This window comes from Phaseolus vulgaris, chromosome 11 (genome assembly GCF_000499845.2).
Source record: "Phaseolus vulgaris cultivar G19833 chromosome 11, P. vulgaris v2.0, whole genome shotgun sequence".
Classification (NCBI taxonomy): Eukaryota; Viridiplantae; Streptophyta; class Magnoliopsida; order Fabales; family Fabaceae; genus Phaseolus; species Phaseolus vulgaris.
Genome location: NC_023749.2, coordinates 42603485 through 42620086, shown reverse-complemented (window position 1 = coordinate 42620086; position 16602 = coordinate 42603485). Strand labels below are relative to the sequence as shown.

Genomic DNA, 16602 nt, shown 5'->3' with positions numbered 1-16602 from the left:
TAGACTCAGACAAAAATATTTTAATAGATTAAAATATTTTAATCAATTAAAAATCTTGTCACAAATATAAGTTTTAAAATGAATTTGATGACTTTCTAATAGTAATTATAAGATCAAACTTCTCAAAGACAAACTTACATATAAACTAACTTCAACATATCACATTTGAATACGAGGATCATTGCTACAATTAAAACAAAAATATGGGTAATGATACATTAACAACTCACATTTTTATACAACTACATTACAACTTATTACGAAATGGACTTTAAGCTTAACTCAACCCCATAAAACCGGTTCGATAAGGTGAGGTTTGCACCCATTTATATATTATGAAATGTCCTTATCTCTAGTCGATGTGGGATCTCCAACACAACTCTCAATACTATTATTTTAATATTTTTTATATGATTTAATTTTAAATTTATCTTTTATTATATATATTTATTTATAAACTCATCACATTAAAAATTGTATACAACTCTAAAGGTTCTCAAACTATCATTTTCCCAAAAATATGTATGCTAGCTATAAGTTTGGGCTTGGGTATGTAGTCAACAACTGGAAGTTGAAAGCTGGGCTTAATATGCAGGTGCCAATTGGAAACGGGGCTTAGTATCAAGTGCTAGTTAGAAGCTGGGCTTGAGGAGAAAATAAACATGTGGGTGTCAGTGCAAGTTGGGCTTCATGTGCAGGTGCTAGTCAGAAGACTGTTTCTTCCTGCACCTCCAAACCTTCTTCTCTCACCTCCATAAGTTTTCAAATTTCCAAAAATGGCCCTTTATAATATTCCAGATTACGTAATCCAGAAGTCATTTTTCAAATTTGTAATTAGCTACCGGATTAACTAATCCGGAAGCCATTTTTCAGATGCATGATTATTCTCCGGATTACATAATCCGGAAGTTTTATTTAACTTCCGGATTATGTAATCTGAAAGTCTTTTTTCAAATGAGTTTCCGAATTACATAATCCGGAAACTACTCTATGGGGGGTGACACAAGAAGGACAAAAATGTATTTTCATGTTGTGTATGGAGGTGGCAGAAGAAAATATAGAGGTGCAGGAAGAAACAGTCTAGTCAGAAACTAGGCTTTATATGCAGGTGCTAGTCAAAAGCTGGGCTTCGTTGGGCTTTAGTATGCAAGAGTTACTTGAAAGCTAAACTTTGATATGTAGGTGACAACTGAAAGCTAAGTATCAGGATAAGTCACAACCATTTCAATTTCTAGAATGAAGAAATAGATCAGTTCACAAATATGACAATGTTATGGATAAGTTCTTTGTACTCAATCTATTTTATTTTGCAACAGGGATGTATTCTAGTCAACAATTAGAGACTAATTATTTCGAAACATAGAGATAACTTATTTGGGTCTTAAATTATTCTATCAGTCTTTTCCATACATATAACTAGGAATTCAACCCCTTGGAATCATGCTTAAGATAATCATTTACAAATTGTGATGGTCTTTGTACTTTAATTTTATATCAATTGTACGTATTGCAATCTAGTAGAAGGTAAAGCTTTCAGTTTTGCATAAGATTATTCATTCAATATGGATCCACTGATACTTCAACAACAGAAAATGGCATTACAATCTTCAATGGTTCACATACCACTGAAAAATTTACAGAATCAATTCAACAATAGATCCGCAAACAAATGAGATAATACTATCCAAATCATCGAAGTTGACAAAGCATCTTATATACATTCTAATAAAATTTCAAATCACCATTACATACTAATCAAGTAAACACATCATTTACTTGAGTGTTCATGTTCTATCTTGCCTCAAAAATTGTGAGGGACATCTCATTTCTTGATAAAAGATTGCATGTTTTCAATGATGATACTGATTCAGGAATACAGCCTCCTGTGTAAAATCCAGGAGCTTTTGGCCGAGGCAATAACTTCTCGCCATTCAGCATAGGAATGACAACAGACATGTCTGGCCTATCTTCTGGTTTTTGTTGCACACATAACAAACCTACGTGTATGCATCTTAAGGCTTCAAAAGGAAGGCATCTTTCAAGTATTTGATTATCTATTAGTTCCAATGGCCTTTCTTCAGTCCATAGTCTCCATGCCTAAACTCAAGGAAATTAGTTAGCACAAACATACTTTTAATCTGTTTTGAATTCAGCTTTTTTGTAGTAAAGTGGATAGTAATTGTGCTTACATGCCCAAGAAGATTAAGAGAGTGTTCTGGGTCAGAATATCCCCTGTTCCTGTTTCCACTAACTATCTCTAGTACTATCACACCAAAACCAAAGACATCTGATTTCACAGAGTAATGGCCATGAACAGCATACTCTGGAGGCATGTAGCCACTACAGGTATAATTTTCAACATAAGTCATAAAAATGAATTGCAGATAACAACTATACAATAAGTACAAGTAGAAGTTAACTTACTACGTTCCAACCACTTTTCTGGTTTTGTCTTCAACTTGATCACTGCCAAAAGTCCGAGCCATGCCAAAGTCTGAGATTTTAGGATTCATATAGGCATCTAATAGGATATTGCTGGTTTTCAAATCTCTGTGAATAATTCTTAAGCTAGAGTCTTGGTGAAGATAGAGAATTCCTCTAGCAATGCCACAAATGATGTGAAAGCGTTGATGCCAGGATAAGAGCTTGCTTCTGGTTTCATCTAGTTTCATTTCGCTTATATGTTTAGTACAATACTGGCTTTATAAACAGATTTCAATTGTAAACACAGTGGCCATAAACTTTTTAAATGTAAAGTTAGATTTCAAGGGCACTAACCAAAGATGAAGTAGTCTAAGCTCTTGTTAGGCATGTATTCATAGATCAACAACTTTTCCTCTCCTTGAATGCAGCAACCTAACAGTTTAACAAGATTACGGTGTTGAAGTTTTGCAATCAAAACAACTTCATTTTTCAACTCGTTCTGTCCTTGATCAGACATCAATGAGTTCCTTTTTACTGCCACCTCTCTCCCATCTAGCAGTGTACCCTGGAAAGCATCTTTTGGATTATGAAATGTTGAGAAAATCAAGGTGTTTATAAGATATGGCAGTATTACCTTATAAACTGGTCCAAATCCACCTTCCCCTATTTTATTGCTGCTGGAAAAATTATTAGTGGCTTTCGCAATGATAGACAACTCAAATGTTGGAAAATCCATGTCTTCATTCCTCAATCTGAAGTATTCTTTCCGCCATTGAAGTTGTACCATATGACAATATACACCTGCTGCCACTAAAATATGCAGGAATACCAAAAAATTAATCAATTACGACTAGTGTCTTTGCATGTTAAAATTTGATATTATGGACCAGAATTTTCAAATGCTTTTTTAATACCGATGGTGCACAACAAAGAATTAAGAAGCACATGGTTAATATAGATGGTTACCTACTTTCCGTGTCTAACTGCAGATGATAGATGCTAAGTTATATGTGCCATACTCACCTGAATTTTTAATTATCAGTATGCAGACACATGTGATGATTAAACCCAAAATAATCGCACCAAGAGTGATTCCTACTATCTTATTCTTCATGTTTCCATGGCCACCATGATCTGAAAGAAACAGAACATAGTCACAAGACTTTGAAATAAACAGCTCTATTGATTGAAGCTTAGGAACAAGTCTAGTTTCATTTTACTTAGTTGGGTAAAAAGACATTTTACTTAATTGGGGAAATAGTACCATACAAGAAATAATATGCATTACTGATAACTTCTTTACAGTTTTTAGCAACCCACTTCAATATGACAATTCAGCAACAATAATAGAATGTTTGATCATCTCATCACTGAATAATGTTCTTATGGTCTTACCCTAATACCCCTTTCTGTCTTAAAATAGTGTAGTATATGGCAAGAAGTCAAGTGGGAGAAGAGAGCAAAGAAAACAAAGGAAAAAAATTCATGGAGTACCTAATTCTGAAGCTGGGACTCTGATGTAAATGTCTTGCCCCAATTGAGAGAAATTCCTCAAGTCAACTAGAGTATTGAACCAATGTAGGCAGCCACTTCCTTCACGAATATCTAAATTTGCATATGCAATACAAGAGCAAGTTTTAAGACATAACTCGCGACATTTATCAAGGTTCACAGTTGTATCAAACCACGAAGAAGATGTGTCTGGCAATTTCATGTGTGAGTAGGGTAAGAAGTCATCCGTATAACTGTTTTTGCAATTAGACTTATTCCTTGGAACACAACCCTTGTCCCAAATTGCCATGTTCCACTGATGAGGAGACTTGGGAACATATCCTCTCAGGCATTCACAAGTTGGATGGTTACCATCATAACTGCATATGGAATTTGCACCACAAAAAGCATATCTCTCGCATTGATCTCTCTCCTGAGGCAGGAGAACTCTCTCGGTGGTGTTGTGAGTTTTCCAAAATATTTTCTGACCAACACCAGATGGGGTTAGTTGAAATATGCTGATGATGTCTGAACTATTCAGAAGCCTGAACTCATAGTACAATTCTGTTTTATTAAATACAAATATTTGTGAACTTTGAGGACTTCTAACAGGATACCCTGCCCATGACTGGCCATTCCATGGCCCAAGTCTGAACTTCATCTCAGATCCCTTGAACAAAATTGCTTGAGGATATCCTCTACGGTCAAGTTTAACACTATATTCTCCCTCAGCAGGATTATCAACACTTTTCCATGATGACATGTATCTTTCTTTACCAGTTGCTAAGTTCCATCCAAGCTTCATTCCAGGCAAAATTGTATCACTCGTATCATCAAAACTCTGCCACAAGATACTCTCCTTGACTTTCACTACATAATTTCCCGAATCCAAGAGCTGAGCAATTGGATCATTCACTGCTTTGCCTGAGATGTTGGAGGACCAAATAATGCTGTGTGTGCCATTGAGTAGCACAAGAATCCCTTTCTCATTGAGTTTGAGAACTCCTGATCTATTATGAAGAGGTGTATTTCTGTTAGCCACCCACACAACTGTTCTAGGGGATACATTTCTGTACCATATAGCTAAGTATCTCCTGGATGAATTTCCCAGGTCCAAGAAACCCAGTTCAATAATTCCACCTGCTGAAACCAAAGTCTCATTCTTATCATCTCGGATGGTTTGACTCACTCTTAAACTCTCCAGTGATGTGCTTGTCCCCCACATGCAGAAGAATACCAAGAAGCAAAAACATGACATTGCCAACATAGGGAAGCAATGACTTCTAAATTACATAAAAGACACATGAGACTCACTGACATAAGTTTTTGGCCTCTCTTAGTTATAGAATGTTCATAAAAGTGGAAAAGGTTGAGCGTAACAAGGAATGACAAAGCCAATTGTTGTACGAAGAGTTGTGAGAGTAAATGACTGGGTCCATTATTGCAGGCTTATAGCATAGAGAAAAAAGCACCATACTAGTTGAAAAGTATTGCCACCAACGAAATGTGCTTGGAAAAAGTTAATAAAGTAAACGTTCGAAACTTTCTCCACGTCTAACAGCAAATACGCAGAAGCTATGGAGTTCAATTTTCTGTCCCTTCATGCACGGTATTATTTTAGTGGGTTTTTCACCAATGGTGCATTTTTTTTTTCATATTTAGGGACAAAAACAGAAAAAATTATAGAAATGGGTAATTTTTTTGTCAAAGTTATCAATGATGTAGCCAACATCAATTAAATTTGTAAATCTATCCACTTTTTATTTTTTAATTAAAGTTTCTAACTGAGTTGACAACTTCAGTTTAAATAAAATTGGATACTGGATTCACAATTTCACTCCATTGAAGTTATCAATTTGCTTGACAAGTTCAGTTGATTTTTTTAAAAAAGAAATGACAATTAATATTTTTGAAAATAAAAATATATAGTTAAAAATTTTATTTTAATTATAATATCAAAATTTAATTTAATTTAATTTAAAAAAATGGTATATAAAGTTGAAGAATTAAAATTACTTTTTTTACAATAATTTTAAATAAATTGAGCTAAAAATGAGTTGTGTGATAAATTAAAATGATTTACTATTTTTTAAATATTGTTAAAGTTAAAAATACACTTATAAAAATGTGATATGATTTATGTATAAATTTTTAGATTATATAATATATGAAAATATAAATTATATAATATGTAAAAAGTAATAATATACATGTATTTATGTAAAATAAATGTATTAAAAAATAAATGAAAATATTGAATAGAAGTCATTAAAAGAAGATGTTATTAAAATATTTGATAAGAACAACATTACAAAGGATGATTCTACTGTCTAAATGGACAATTTCCTCTGTTATGACCTTCATTGCGACAGTAAGAACATTTTTTTTGGCTTGTTCTGAATTGGTTGATCCATTTCATTACACAAACGAGTTGTAATTTGTCGTCCCGAGTTTTTACGTCGCATATGGGTCAGGTATGAAATTTGGTCCGGTATAAGTAGACCAATAATCCTCATTTCGAACGAGATGTAATTCAACTTGATATGCCTTTCTAATCGTGTGGAGGTTGGTAAACCAGATCAATGAATGTCATCATTTGTGTACTGCCCTGATAGTCGGAAGTGATGACGTGGCACCAAGCCACAGAGTAGGCGTGTGGACAAGGCGCCAGAGTTGCAGAAGGGAAGGAAGTCGGGGGGTTCGTGTAATCGCCAGTTATTAAGTTGGCGTGCTCCGATCTTCAGCATGCCAGGCGATCGCCTAGTTGAAGATGAAGTCGCCAGATGGTAAACCCAGGCGACTAAGTGATTGGAGATCACTAGAACAAGCACATCGCCGAAGACGAAGGCGGTGCAGATTATGAAGGCGGCCGGCGAGACCACAAGGAAGGTGTACGAGAGCACCCTAACTCGCCCATTCTAGTAAAGATCGCACTCCCAAGTTAGCTATGCACTGGGCAATACCATGCATAAGTAACTTAGCCAAAAAGAGAATCAGAAGCAGCGCCCAAGTCAAGGAGGCTCCAGATGGTGGCACGTGTACGACTGGATGCGAGCCACGTGTCCAGGTCTGTAACTGCCGGGAGAGAGAAAGTGACCAGGTATATAAGAGTTCTCAACGAACTTTCTGAGGTACGCGCGTTCAGATTACACTCTTTACGCTTGCGAGTTATAGAGCTTATTGTGAGAGAGAATTTGCACGGTTCCTGTTCTTAGTTTTCTCTTAGTATTTGGTGATTCGGTCACTGACTTGGGCGTTGGAGTGCGATCGACCGCAGCGGTGCCGCTCTGTTCCTGTGCAGGTTCTTGAGGTGGATCTCGAAGAAGAACGGAGGTTTGAAGCGGTGCACACGTCGATCCTTTGACGAGGCAGTTTCCAGCGTTCTGGTCAACAGGCAGGATCATCAGGCGCCCACCGTGGGGCCGTGTAAAACTTGCTCCCATCCACAGCGTGAGTTCTTGAAGGTTTTCGAAGTTTTCTGCGTGGTTGTGTGCTGGTGCAACCATCGTTCGCTGTTTGCTTGAGATTTGTTCGGTGAATTCGCGTTTTATACCGTTCGTTTGGGTTTTTGATCGGTGAAGTGAGGTTTTTCTGCTGTTCACGCGTAATTTGTTCGGTGGAATTGAGTTCTTTCGCTCGTGTGGTTATCCGCGGGAAAAGCGGTGGTTTCTAGTGGAGTTGCAGGTTTGTTTGAAGGTTTGCGCTGTTCTTGAGTTTTCTTGCGGAGTTTCGCACAGTTTTTTTTCGATTGATCGCTGAATCGATCGTAGCTGAAGTAAGTGTTGTTCGCTGCATTCTGTGATTCGCTGAGTTTCATGAGAAAAATGAGAAGCAATCGTTCAAGTCCAGTTGCGCCCGTCGCTGCTGAAGGCGCCGCTGCCATGACCATGGCGCAGATGGCAGAGATGATGCGTTCGTTGCAGGCAACTGTGGAAGCCTCGCGCATAGAACAGGCGAGAATGCATGAGGACCTGGTCGCCTCTCGCGCCAGGAATGAGGAGCTTAGCAAGGTGACTGAGGAGCTACGTCAAGCTCTTCAGGAGCAGCAAGGGCGTTCTTCTGCTGAAGAGGTTGCGCCGTCGTCGCCACCTCGTGTTTTTCCTATGCCTTTTGTTCAGGCGATTACTGATACGCCTATTCCTGCGAGTGTGGTTCCTGTTAAGGCTGTTTTCACCGGTGTGGAGGATCCTGAGGCTCATCTCACCACGTTCCATACGCAGATGATGCTGTCAGGGGGATCAGACGCCGTGTATTGCAAGATGTTCGTGAGCACGCTCCAGGGAACGGCGCTGGAATGGTTTGTGAGCCTGCCTAACGATTACATAACCAGTTTTCAACAGTTCTCGAAGATTTTCGTCGAGCAGTACATTGTGAATAAGGCACCGCCCAGGGTGTCTTATGATTTGTTCGATATAAGGCAATATCAGGGAGAGTCCCTCAGAGACTACCTGAATCGCTTCGGGGCGCAGATGGTCAGATCGCCGGCCAAAGATGAAGAAATGCTGGTCTATGCATTCAAGAAGGGCGTGTTGCTGGGACCATTCTGCGAGGCGTTGATCAGGGCACACCCTGCCACGTTTGCTGAGGTTAGGCACCTTGCGGTGGCCCACATCGCCGACGAGAGCGAAGTCGCCGAGAAGAGAGGAAGCGTGGCTCCCGCTAGGCCACGCGCCCAGACGAGGATCCAGCCACAGAGGGTGCTGGAGACAGCAGCGGCCAGGAGGGATCAGAGGACTCGCCATCCTTATGATCCAAGGAAGAACAAGGGTAGGGGCCAAGGACGCCAGCAACCAGAACGCCGGGAATATAATCGCTCGCCTAAGCACAAGTTTGTCATGGGATTGGCGAATCTGATCGCCATTCCCAACATATCCGCTAGGTTGAAAGCGCCAGAAAAGGTGGGCGACAAGGTGCTGGGACCAATGCCGGACGCCTGGTGTGAGTTTCACCAGGGCTTTGGCCATACAGTGGACTCGTGCTTAGCATTAGGATACCAGCTCGACGATTTGGTAAAGAGCGGGTTCCTAAATGACTATTTGCTGGACAGAAGGACGGGGGGCGCGTCGAGCTCCCAACCAGCAGGTGCTGAAGCTCAGCAGCACGAGATGCCCACGCACGGAGAAATCCACACCATTGCAGGGGGTTTCTCAGGAGGTGGATGCACCGCATCACAGAGGAAGAGGTACGCAAGGTCTGTGATGACGGTGGATATGTTTGAAGACCACTCGCCAGAAGTGGATATTACATTCACCAAGCAAGATCTCCGGGATGTTGTGCCTCATGACAACGATCCCATAGTAATTTCGCTGATAACAGCAGGAAGAAAGGTCCAAAGGGTGCTGGTGGACCAAGGAAGCTCGGCAGATGTGATGTTTTGGCCGACTTTCATGCAGCTAGAGCTGCCCCTTGACCAGCTGAGGCCCTATGGAGGGTGTTTGTATGGGTTCGCTGGTGACCAGGTGGAGGTCAGGGGGTACATAGAACTGAGGACAACGTTTACAGATGTGGCGGGTTCAAGAACGGAGAAAATCAAGTACCTCGTTGTAAACGCTCCTTCAGCATACAACATCCTGTTGGGAAGGCCCACGCTCAACAGGATAGGTGCCATACCATCGACCCGGCACATGAAGGTGAAGTTGCCGTCCATGGAGGGGGTGGTTATCACCATCAAATCCGATCAGAAGGAAGCAAAGAAGTGCTATTAGAATAGCCTGAAAAACAAGAGATCGGTGAGTTATGTAACAACCACCCCGCCTCCTGGTGTGAAGCCCAGATCGACGGTAACAGAAGAGACCGCCGGAAGGGACGTGGAGATGGTGGATGCTGAGCTAGGGGAGGGGAATGCCGGTCTGGAAGAGGAAGAGGCAAGGAATCGCCCTGAGGAAGCGAGAGAACTGGGAATCGCCAGGGCGGTGATCGCCAGAGAAACCAGACCAAAACCCGTCGAGCAGTGGCTCGAGAGAGAAATCGGGGGAAAGATCTTCAAGCTGGGAAGATCCCTGGAGGTTGAGCTCCAGGACCAGATCGCCAAGGTGATTGAGCGGCATCTGGACGTGTTTGCATGGTCCGCTTCGGACATGCCCGGGATCGACCCCGATTTCTTGTGCCATCATCTGGCGATGGATAATTTGGTGAGACCAGTGCGACAAAGAAGAAGAAAGTTCAACGAGGAGAGGAGGCAGGCGATCAGGGACGAAACACAGAAACTCCTCGCTGCAGGCCACATCAGGGAAGTCCAGTACCCTGAATGGCTGGCAAATGTCGTGCTGGTGAAGAAGAGTAACGGGAAATGGCGCATGTGCGTCGATTTCACCGACCTGAACAAAGCTTGCCCGAAAGATTCGTATCCTTTACCAAGCATAGACGCCCTGGTAGATAGTGCTGCAGGGTGTAAGTTGCTGAGCTTCCTGGATTCCTTCTCGGGGTACAATCAGATCAAGATGCATCCCATGGATGAAGAGAAGACAGCCTTCATGACGGAGAGATCGTGCTATTGCTATAAGGTGATGCCTTTTGGGCTGAAGAACGCGGGGGCCACGTACCAGAGGCTAATGGATCGAGTACTTGCACCAATGCTGGGAAGGAACGTGCAAGCGTACGTCGATGACATGGTCGTGACCTCGCCGGAAAAGAGCAAGCACGTTGCAGACTTGGAAGAATTGTTCACGACGATCGCCAAGTTCAGATTAAAGCTTAATCCAGAGAAATGCATTTTCGGCGTGGAGGCTGGAAAGTTTTTGGGTTTCCTCTTGACTGAAAGAGGCATAGAGGCCAACCCTGATAAGTGTGCCTCCATCTTGGCGATGAGGAGCCCAGCTACGGTGAAAGAAGTCCAGCAGCTAACAGGTCGGATGGCAGCCCTGTCTCGCTTCGTGTCAGCTAGCGGAGAAAAGGGTCATCCCTATTTTCAGTGCCTGAGGCGCAATAATAAGTTTGTTTGGACGAAGGAGTGCGAGGAAGCCTTCGTCAAGCTGAAGGAGTATCTGGCGAGCCCGCCGGTTCTGTGCAAACCGCTGGTGGGAACCCCTCTCAGGTTGTATTTTGTTGTAACTGAGAGGGCGGTGAGTGCGATGCTCGCCCAGGATCAAGATCAGGCTCAGAAGCCTATTTATTTTGTGAGTAAGGTGTTGCAGGGCCCCGAGACGAGATATCAGGCCCTAGAAAAGGCTGCGCTGGCTGTGGTATTTTCGGCGAGGAGGTTGCGCCACTATTTCCATAGCTTCACCATACTGGTGATGACTGACCTGCCCATCCAGAAGGTCTTGAAGAAGCCTGACGTTGCGGGAAGGATGGTGAAGTGGGCAGTAGAATTGTCAGAGTTTGATATTAAATATGAGCCCCGAGGCCCGATCAAGGGGCAAATCTTTGCAGATTTCGTGGTCGAGCTCTCATCTGAGGCAACGCGAGTTGAAGGGGACGATTTCCGTTGGGTACTCTCGGTGGATGGATCGTCGAACCAGCAGGGTAGTGGTGCTGGAGTCATTTTGGAAGGACCCAACGGCGTGCTGATCGAACAATCTTTAAGATTTGCCTTCAAAGCCAGTAACAATCAAGCAGAATATGAGGCGCTGATCGCCGGGATTTTGCTGGCCAAAGAGATGGGAGCCAGGGTGCTAATGGCTAAGAGTGACTCGCTGCTAGTCACGGGGCAAGTAACAGGCGAGTTCCAGGCTAAAGATCCACAAATGGCGGCTTACTTGGAGTATGTGCAGGAATTGAAGAGTTCCTTTGCCTCCTTTGAAGTAGTGCATGTGCCCAAATAGCAGAATGCCCGAGCTGAACTTGCTAGCTAAGCTCCCCAGCTCAGGCAAGGGGGGTAGACAGAGGACGGTGATTCAAGAAACTCTGAAGACGCCAAGAGCATTTGTGGCAGATCACCTGGTTCTTCAGATAAGCAAGTCGACGGAGAAAGCAGCGAGAAGTCATAAGTCCCTAACGCAAGAAACTCTGAGATCGCCGAGAGTTAGAGCATGTCGAGGAGAGAAGGTGAACATGACGCAGGTGTGTGCTATCCATGAGCCAGACACCTGGATAACACAGTACAAGCGATGCCTGGCAGATGGCCTTCTCCCACTGGATCCGACAGAGGCTAGGAAGGTAAAGAAAAATTCTAGCAAGTACACGTTGATTGATGGCGATCTGTACAAGTTTGGGTTCACTCACCCACTCCTGGAATGTGTACATGGCGAGAAGTGCACGAGAATCATGGCAGAGCTCCACGAAGGTATATGCGGAAGCCACGTCGGGGGTCGAGCTCTGGCCGCGAAGACTCTCCGTGCAGGTTACTACTGGCCATCGATGAGAGAAGACTGCAAGAAGTATGCCCAATGTTGCAAGCAATGCCAACAGCACGCCGATTGGCACAAGGCGCCTCCCGAGGAGTTGAAGTCGATCTACAGCCCTTGGCTGTTTCATACCTGGGGAATCGACATCCTGGGACCTTTCCCGCTGGCGATCAGGAAGATGAAGTACTTGGTGGTGGCGATTGAATATTTCACCAAGTGGATCGAAGCAGAACCAGTGGCCCAGATCACCGCACACAAGATCGAAGGTTTCGTGTGGAAGAACATCGTGTGCCGGTTTGGAGTGCCTAAGCGCCTGGTGTCGGACAATGGGACTCAGTTTGCAAGCCACCTGTTGAAGAAGCTTTGCGAAGGGGTGGGAATTCAACAAGTGTTTGCATCCGTCGAGCACCCTCAGACAAATGGCCAGGTGGAGTCAGCCAATCGGGTGTTGCTGAGAGGTTTGAAGAGAAGGCTAGAAAAGGCCAAGGGAAGCTGGGCTGAGGAGGTGCCCCGTATAGTCTGGGCATACCACACCACCGAGCAGTCAGGAACCCATGAGACCCCGTTCAGCTTGGTCTATGGGTGTGATGCGATGATTCCAGTAGAAATCCAGGAGAGCTCGCCGAGATTCCAGAACTTTGTAGAGGAAGACTCGAATGAAGAGAGAAGGCTGAACCTGGATCTACTGGATGAGGTCAGGGAAGAGGCGAGATTGAAGGCTGAGGCGGTGAAGAGAAGGATTGAACGAAGATATAACTCGAAGGTGATGCCAAGACAATTTAGAGAAGGCGACCTGGTGATGAGAAAAGCCCACCAGTACGAGATGGAGAACAAGCTGTCACCCAAGTGGACTGGACCGTTCAGAATAACCGAGGCGCTCGGGAACGGCGCCTACCGCTTAGAGACATTGGAAGGAGGGGCTATTCCTCGCACCTGGAACGCCACGCACCTGAAGTTGTATTACAGTTGAGAACTTTGTAAGTAAAGATAAACACAAAGTTACATTACAATGTCTCTGTTGAAACAGTTTGAAGGGGGCACTCTTTTTTTCCCTAAGGAGGGTTTTTAATGAGGCCACCCAATAAAGAGAAGTTTTCAAAGTACCAGTTGTTTTAGATTGCGTGCTTGTTGTTTTCAGAAAAGTTTTGAAGAAAGACCTTGTCACTTATATATGACTCAAGGCAAGTTAAAGATATATTGCATGCTTTCTAAAAGGTTTTTAAGTCCTCATCGTTTTTCGGCGATCGGAGGCATCAGCTAAAGTTTTTAAGTCCTCATCGTCTTTCGGCGATCGGAGGCACCAGTTAAAAGACCTCAACGCCCTCGCGCGTCCTGAGGCAAGTTAAAGACCTCCTCGTCGTTGAGCGAGTGCAGGCGAGGAAGAGTGAAAAGTCCTCAGTGTTTCTAGGGGCGAGAAGATGTAACCCCTGGGGCAATGTAGAGGCACCAGTGAAAAGTCCTCAGTGTTTCTGGGGGCGAGAAGATGTAACCCCTGGAGCAATGTAGAGGCACCAGTGAAAAGTCCTCAGTGTTTCTGGGGGCGAGAAGATGTAACCCCTGGAGCAATGTAGAGGCACCAGCGAAAAGTCCTCAGTGTTTCTGGGGGCGAGAAGATGTAACCCCTGGGGCAATGTAGAGGCAAGTAAAAGACCTTCTCGCCTATGAGCGAGTTCAGGCAAGTGAAAGACCTTCTCGCCTATGAGTGAGTTCAGGCAAGATAAAATCCTTCTCGTCTCGAACGAGTTCAGGTATGGTGTTAAGGGTGGACGACGCTTGGAAGGTGGCTAAGGCAGGTTCGAAGAGAGCGCCTAGCCACCCGGCCTGTGGTCCTGAGGTTCAGGAAGGTAGAGGAGGATCCGAAAGGCGCCTCTACCCCCAGATCAAAGAACAATGGCCAGGGCGTGAAGCCAGAAAGAAGTTGATCGCCAAGAGTCTCTGGCGACCAGGAAAAGTTCAAATAGTGGCGAGAAAGTTAAAAGACCCGTTTTGATGAAGCAGATCGGGTGAAGCAGTGTTTAAGCCAGTAGCTGAGTTAAAGTTTGTTGCTTGAGGAATATTTGCCTTAAGATTACGAGTTGTTAAAGTGATTGTTGCTTAAAGTTGAAGTGGTTCGAAGCAGTTAAGTCAAAGATCGTGCCTGCAGTTTCGCTAAGTCTTTTCTTTGAAGTAAAATACGCAAGAAAAATACGCAAGAAAGTTAAAGCAGTTGAAGAAGTCGTGAGGGAAAATGCGCAGACTTTTGTCATTATAGGTAAATACCAGTTCAGAACATATGTGCGGGAAGATATAAAATTTATTACAAGTTATACACAAGAGAAAGTATAAAAGCAGTGGATGGAGTAAATTGATTAGTCTTCGGCGGGCACCACTTTTCCATCCACCACCTCATTATTTAGAGACACCATGTTGAGATCCAGATCAGGGAACAAGCAGGCGAACTGTTCCCGTGCAGCCTCGAATCCAGCAGCCAGAATTTGGGCGGAACTCAGATTGAGATCTTCAATTTGCTTCTTAAGCTCTTCAATCTGTTTCTCGAGTCCTTCAGCTTGTTCTTTCAGTCCCTTATTCTGCTGCTCCAGCTCCTCAACTTGCTTCTTGAGTTGTTCGTTGATTTCTTGAGCCTGGAGAAGGTCTTCAGCAACCTTCTTGGATTCTGCTGGCACCTTGCCCAGTTCAGCTGCAAGCTCCCCATTTTTCTTATTGGCTTCGTCGAGCTCAGCGATGGCGTCATCCCTCGCCTTCTCCACCTTGCCAAGGAAGATCTCCCGGTCGGCTGACCTTTGCTCCAGCTTCTTCACCTTGACGGCGTCGGTTTTTATGAGAGCCTCCAGGTCAGCCACCTTGACGCGATAAGGCACAATCTTGCTCTCTAGTTCGATCTTTTCTTGAGCAAGTTGCTGCACTTTATGGCGGAGTTCAGTGGCCTCCTTGCGCGCCAATCTGAGCTCGGTGCTCATTGCATCCTCTACTCGGGAGTGTTCAATCTCCGCGAGTGTCAGGTTAAAGGACAACTTCTCCACCTCGACCCTCATGGTGCTGTTTTCAGTTTTAAGGTTGAAGAGGTCGTCCTGGAGTTTCCTGGTGGAGCTCTCCACAGCTCTGGTTATGATGGCGGGGATGTCTTCTGCTATCGTCTTCAGCTTAGCAGATAGAGGCTCCCACATCCTCGTAACCTCAAGAGGGAGGTTTGCTGCTTGTAGAGGTGCTGGGTGGGCCTGTTGTTGATTTTCGTTGCCACCTTCTTTGGTTGGTTCTTCAGTAGGCGCTTCTGCTCGTGGTGGCGACGTCGGGGACTCGGTGATCAGAATCGGAGAGGTGTGGGCAACCTCATCCCCGATTAGAGCAACATCTGCGGCTGAGGCATTGGAAGGAGGACCCCCTCCAGCTGATATATATGGTGTGGAGGCGCTCGGGGGGTCCTCCATGAAATTTGGCTCTTGGGCCTCAACCGCAGGTGGCGCGGTTGCCAGTGGAATGGCTTGGACAGGTGAGGCAGGAGCTGGTGGAGATGGCAAAGTTGGAGGTGGAGCGGGCGTGGATGGAGGTGTTGAGGTTGGAAGAGGGGGTGGGGCAGGTGGTGAAGAAGGTGCCACCCTTTTCCTCTTTGTAACAAGGCCATCTTCGGTGACCTCGTCGTCTTCTTCCTCCTCCTCGTGGACTACCTGGGGAGCTTTCCTCTTGGGCCTTTTGAGGACAAGTTTTTTACGTTGGGCGGCGGGCTGGACGTCAGAGGGAGCTGGGCCCTTAGGTGGCGATCGACCCTGTGCGGCGGCGATCTCCACCACCGAATTTGGTACTGTTTGAGAGCCCGTCGCCAACCCGTGGGTTCGGGCGAGCGCCCTCAATTCCGCGAGCTTGCCTTGGCCCAACATGTTATCTGCATGGAGCAAAAGTGCATGGGTTAGTTCAGAGAGAAGAGTCAATGCACGAGGCAGTATGCAACAGCAAAGCAGATAAAGAGTGCAGAAAAATAAAACCAAAGTCTTGCGCGTAATGCACAAGACGCCCAGAAACAGTTAACGGAAGCAGTATCAAGACAAAGGGTTAAATGTTCTAACCTATTCGAATTTCGAGTTGGTCCTCGAAGAATTCGAAGCAGATCAGGGTGGTGGTGAGGAAGGTGATGTTGGCACTCGCCACACTCTTCCAAAAGAGGCAGAGATCTCTGTCCAACGCACCCATGCTATCAGGACTTCTGGGTCTCCTGAAGCAGCTCTTGGACTCCTTGTTCCCCTTGTTCACCCAGTACAAGGGGAAACCGTCGAGTAGGGAAGTGTCCTTGTCGTTGGGGCGCACTAGGACGAACTTTCCCTTCCAGTCTTTATAGGATTGCTGGAAGATGGAGAAGATCGACCTCCCAGCAATCCCATTTAGGCTAACCCATAGGCGGTCTCCCGGGTGC

At 44.7% G+C, this 16602-nt stretch overlaps 2 protein-coding genes across 2 annotated transcripts; both read right to left on the bottom strand.

Moving 5' to 3' along the window:
- Positions 1-1575: 1575 nt before the first annotated feature.
- Positions 1576-5366, bottom strand: LOC137831182 (G-type lectin S-receptor-like serine/threonine-protein kinase At4g27290). Its single transcript, XM_068638761.1, has 7 exons — positions 3919-5366; positions 3448-3558; positions 3059-3234; positions 2779-2989; positions 2425-2662; positions 2190-2340; positions 1576-2097 (listed from the first exon to the last, which is right to left on the bottom strand). Exons 1-7 carry the CDS (start codon positions 5180-5182, stop codon positions 1792-1794), a joined length of 2457 nt encoding a protein of 818 aa, XP_068494862.1. The 5' UTR covers positions 5183-5366; the 3' UTR covers positions 1576-1791.
- Positions 5367-14548: 9182 nt separating this feature from the next.
- LOC137807969 (uncharacterized) lies at positions 14549-15157 on the bottom strand. Its single transcript, XM_068608853.1, has 2 exons — positions 15041-15157; positions 14549-14947 (listed from the first exon to the last, which is right to left on the bottom strand). The coding sequence occupies exons 1-2, from the start codon at positions 15155-15157 to the stop codon at positions 14549-14551; spliced, it is 516 nt and encodes a 171-aa protein (XP_068464954.1).
- Between the last annotated feature and the right edge of the window lie 1445 nt (positions 15158-16602).

Bases quoted from the DNA above. Each gene is read 5' to 3' on its own strand.
- LOC137831182 (XM_068638761.1), bottom strand. From the start codon at position 5,182: ATGTTGGCAATGTCATGTTTTTGCTTCTTGGTATTCTTCTGCATGTGG. The intron at 2,663-2,778 runs GTTAGTGCCCTT...AAATGAAACTAG, and splicing joins CTTAGACTACTTCATCTTTG to ATGAAACCAGAAGCAAGCTC. The intron at 2,098-2,189 runs GTAAGCACAATT...CCTTGAGTTTAG, and splicing joins CTCTTAATCTTCTTGGGCAT to GCATGGAGACTATGGACTGA.
- LOC137807969 (XM_068608853.1), bottom strand. From the start codon at position 15,157: ATGAGCACCGAGCTCAGATTGGCGCGCAAGGAGGCCACTGAACTCCGC. The intron at 14,948-15,040 runs GTGGCTGACCTG...TTCCTTGGCAAG, and splicing joins TTGTGCCTTATCGCGTCAAG to GTGGAGAAGGCGAGGGATGA.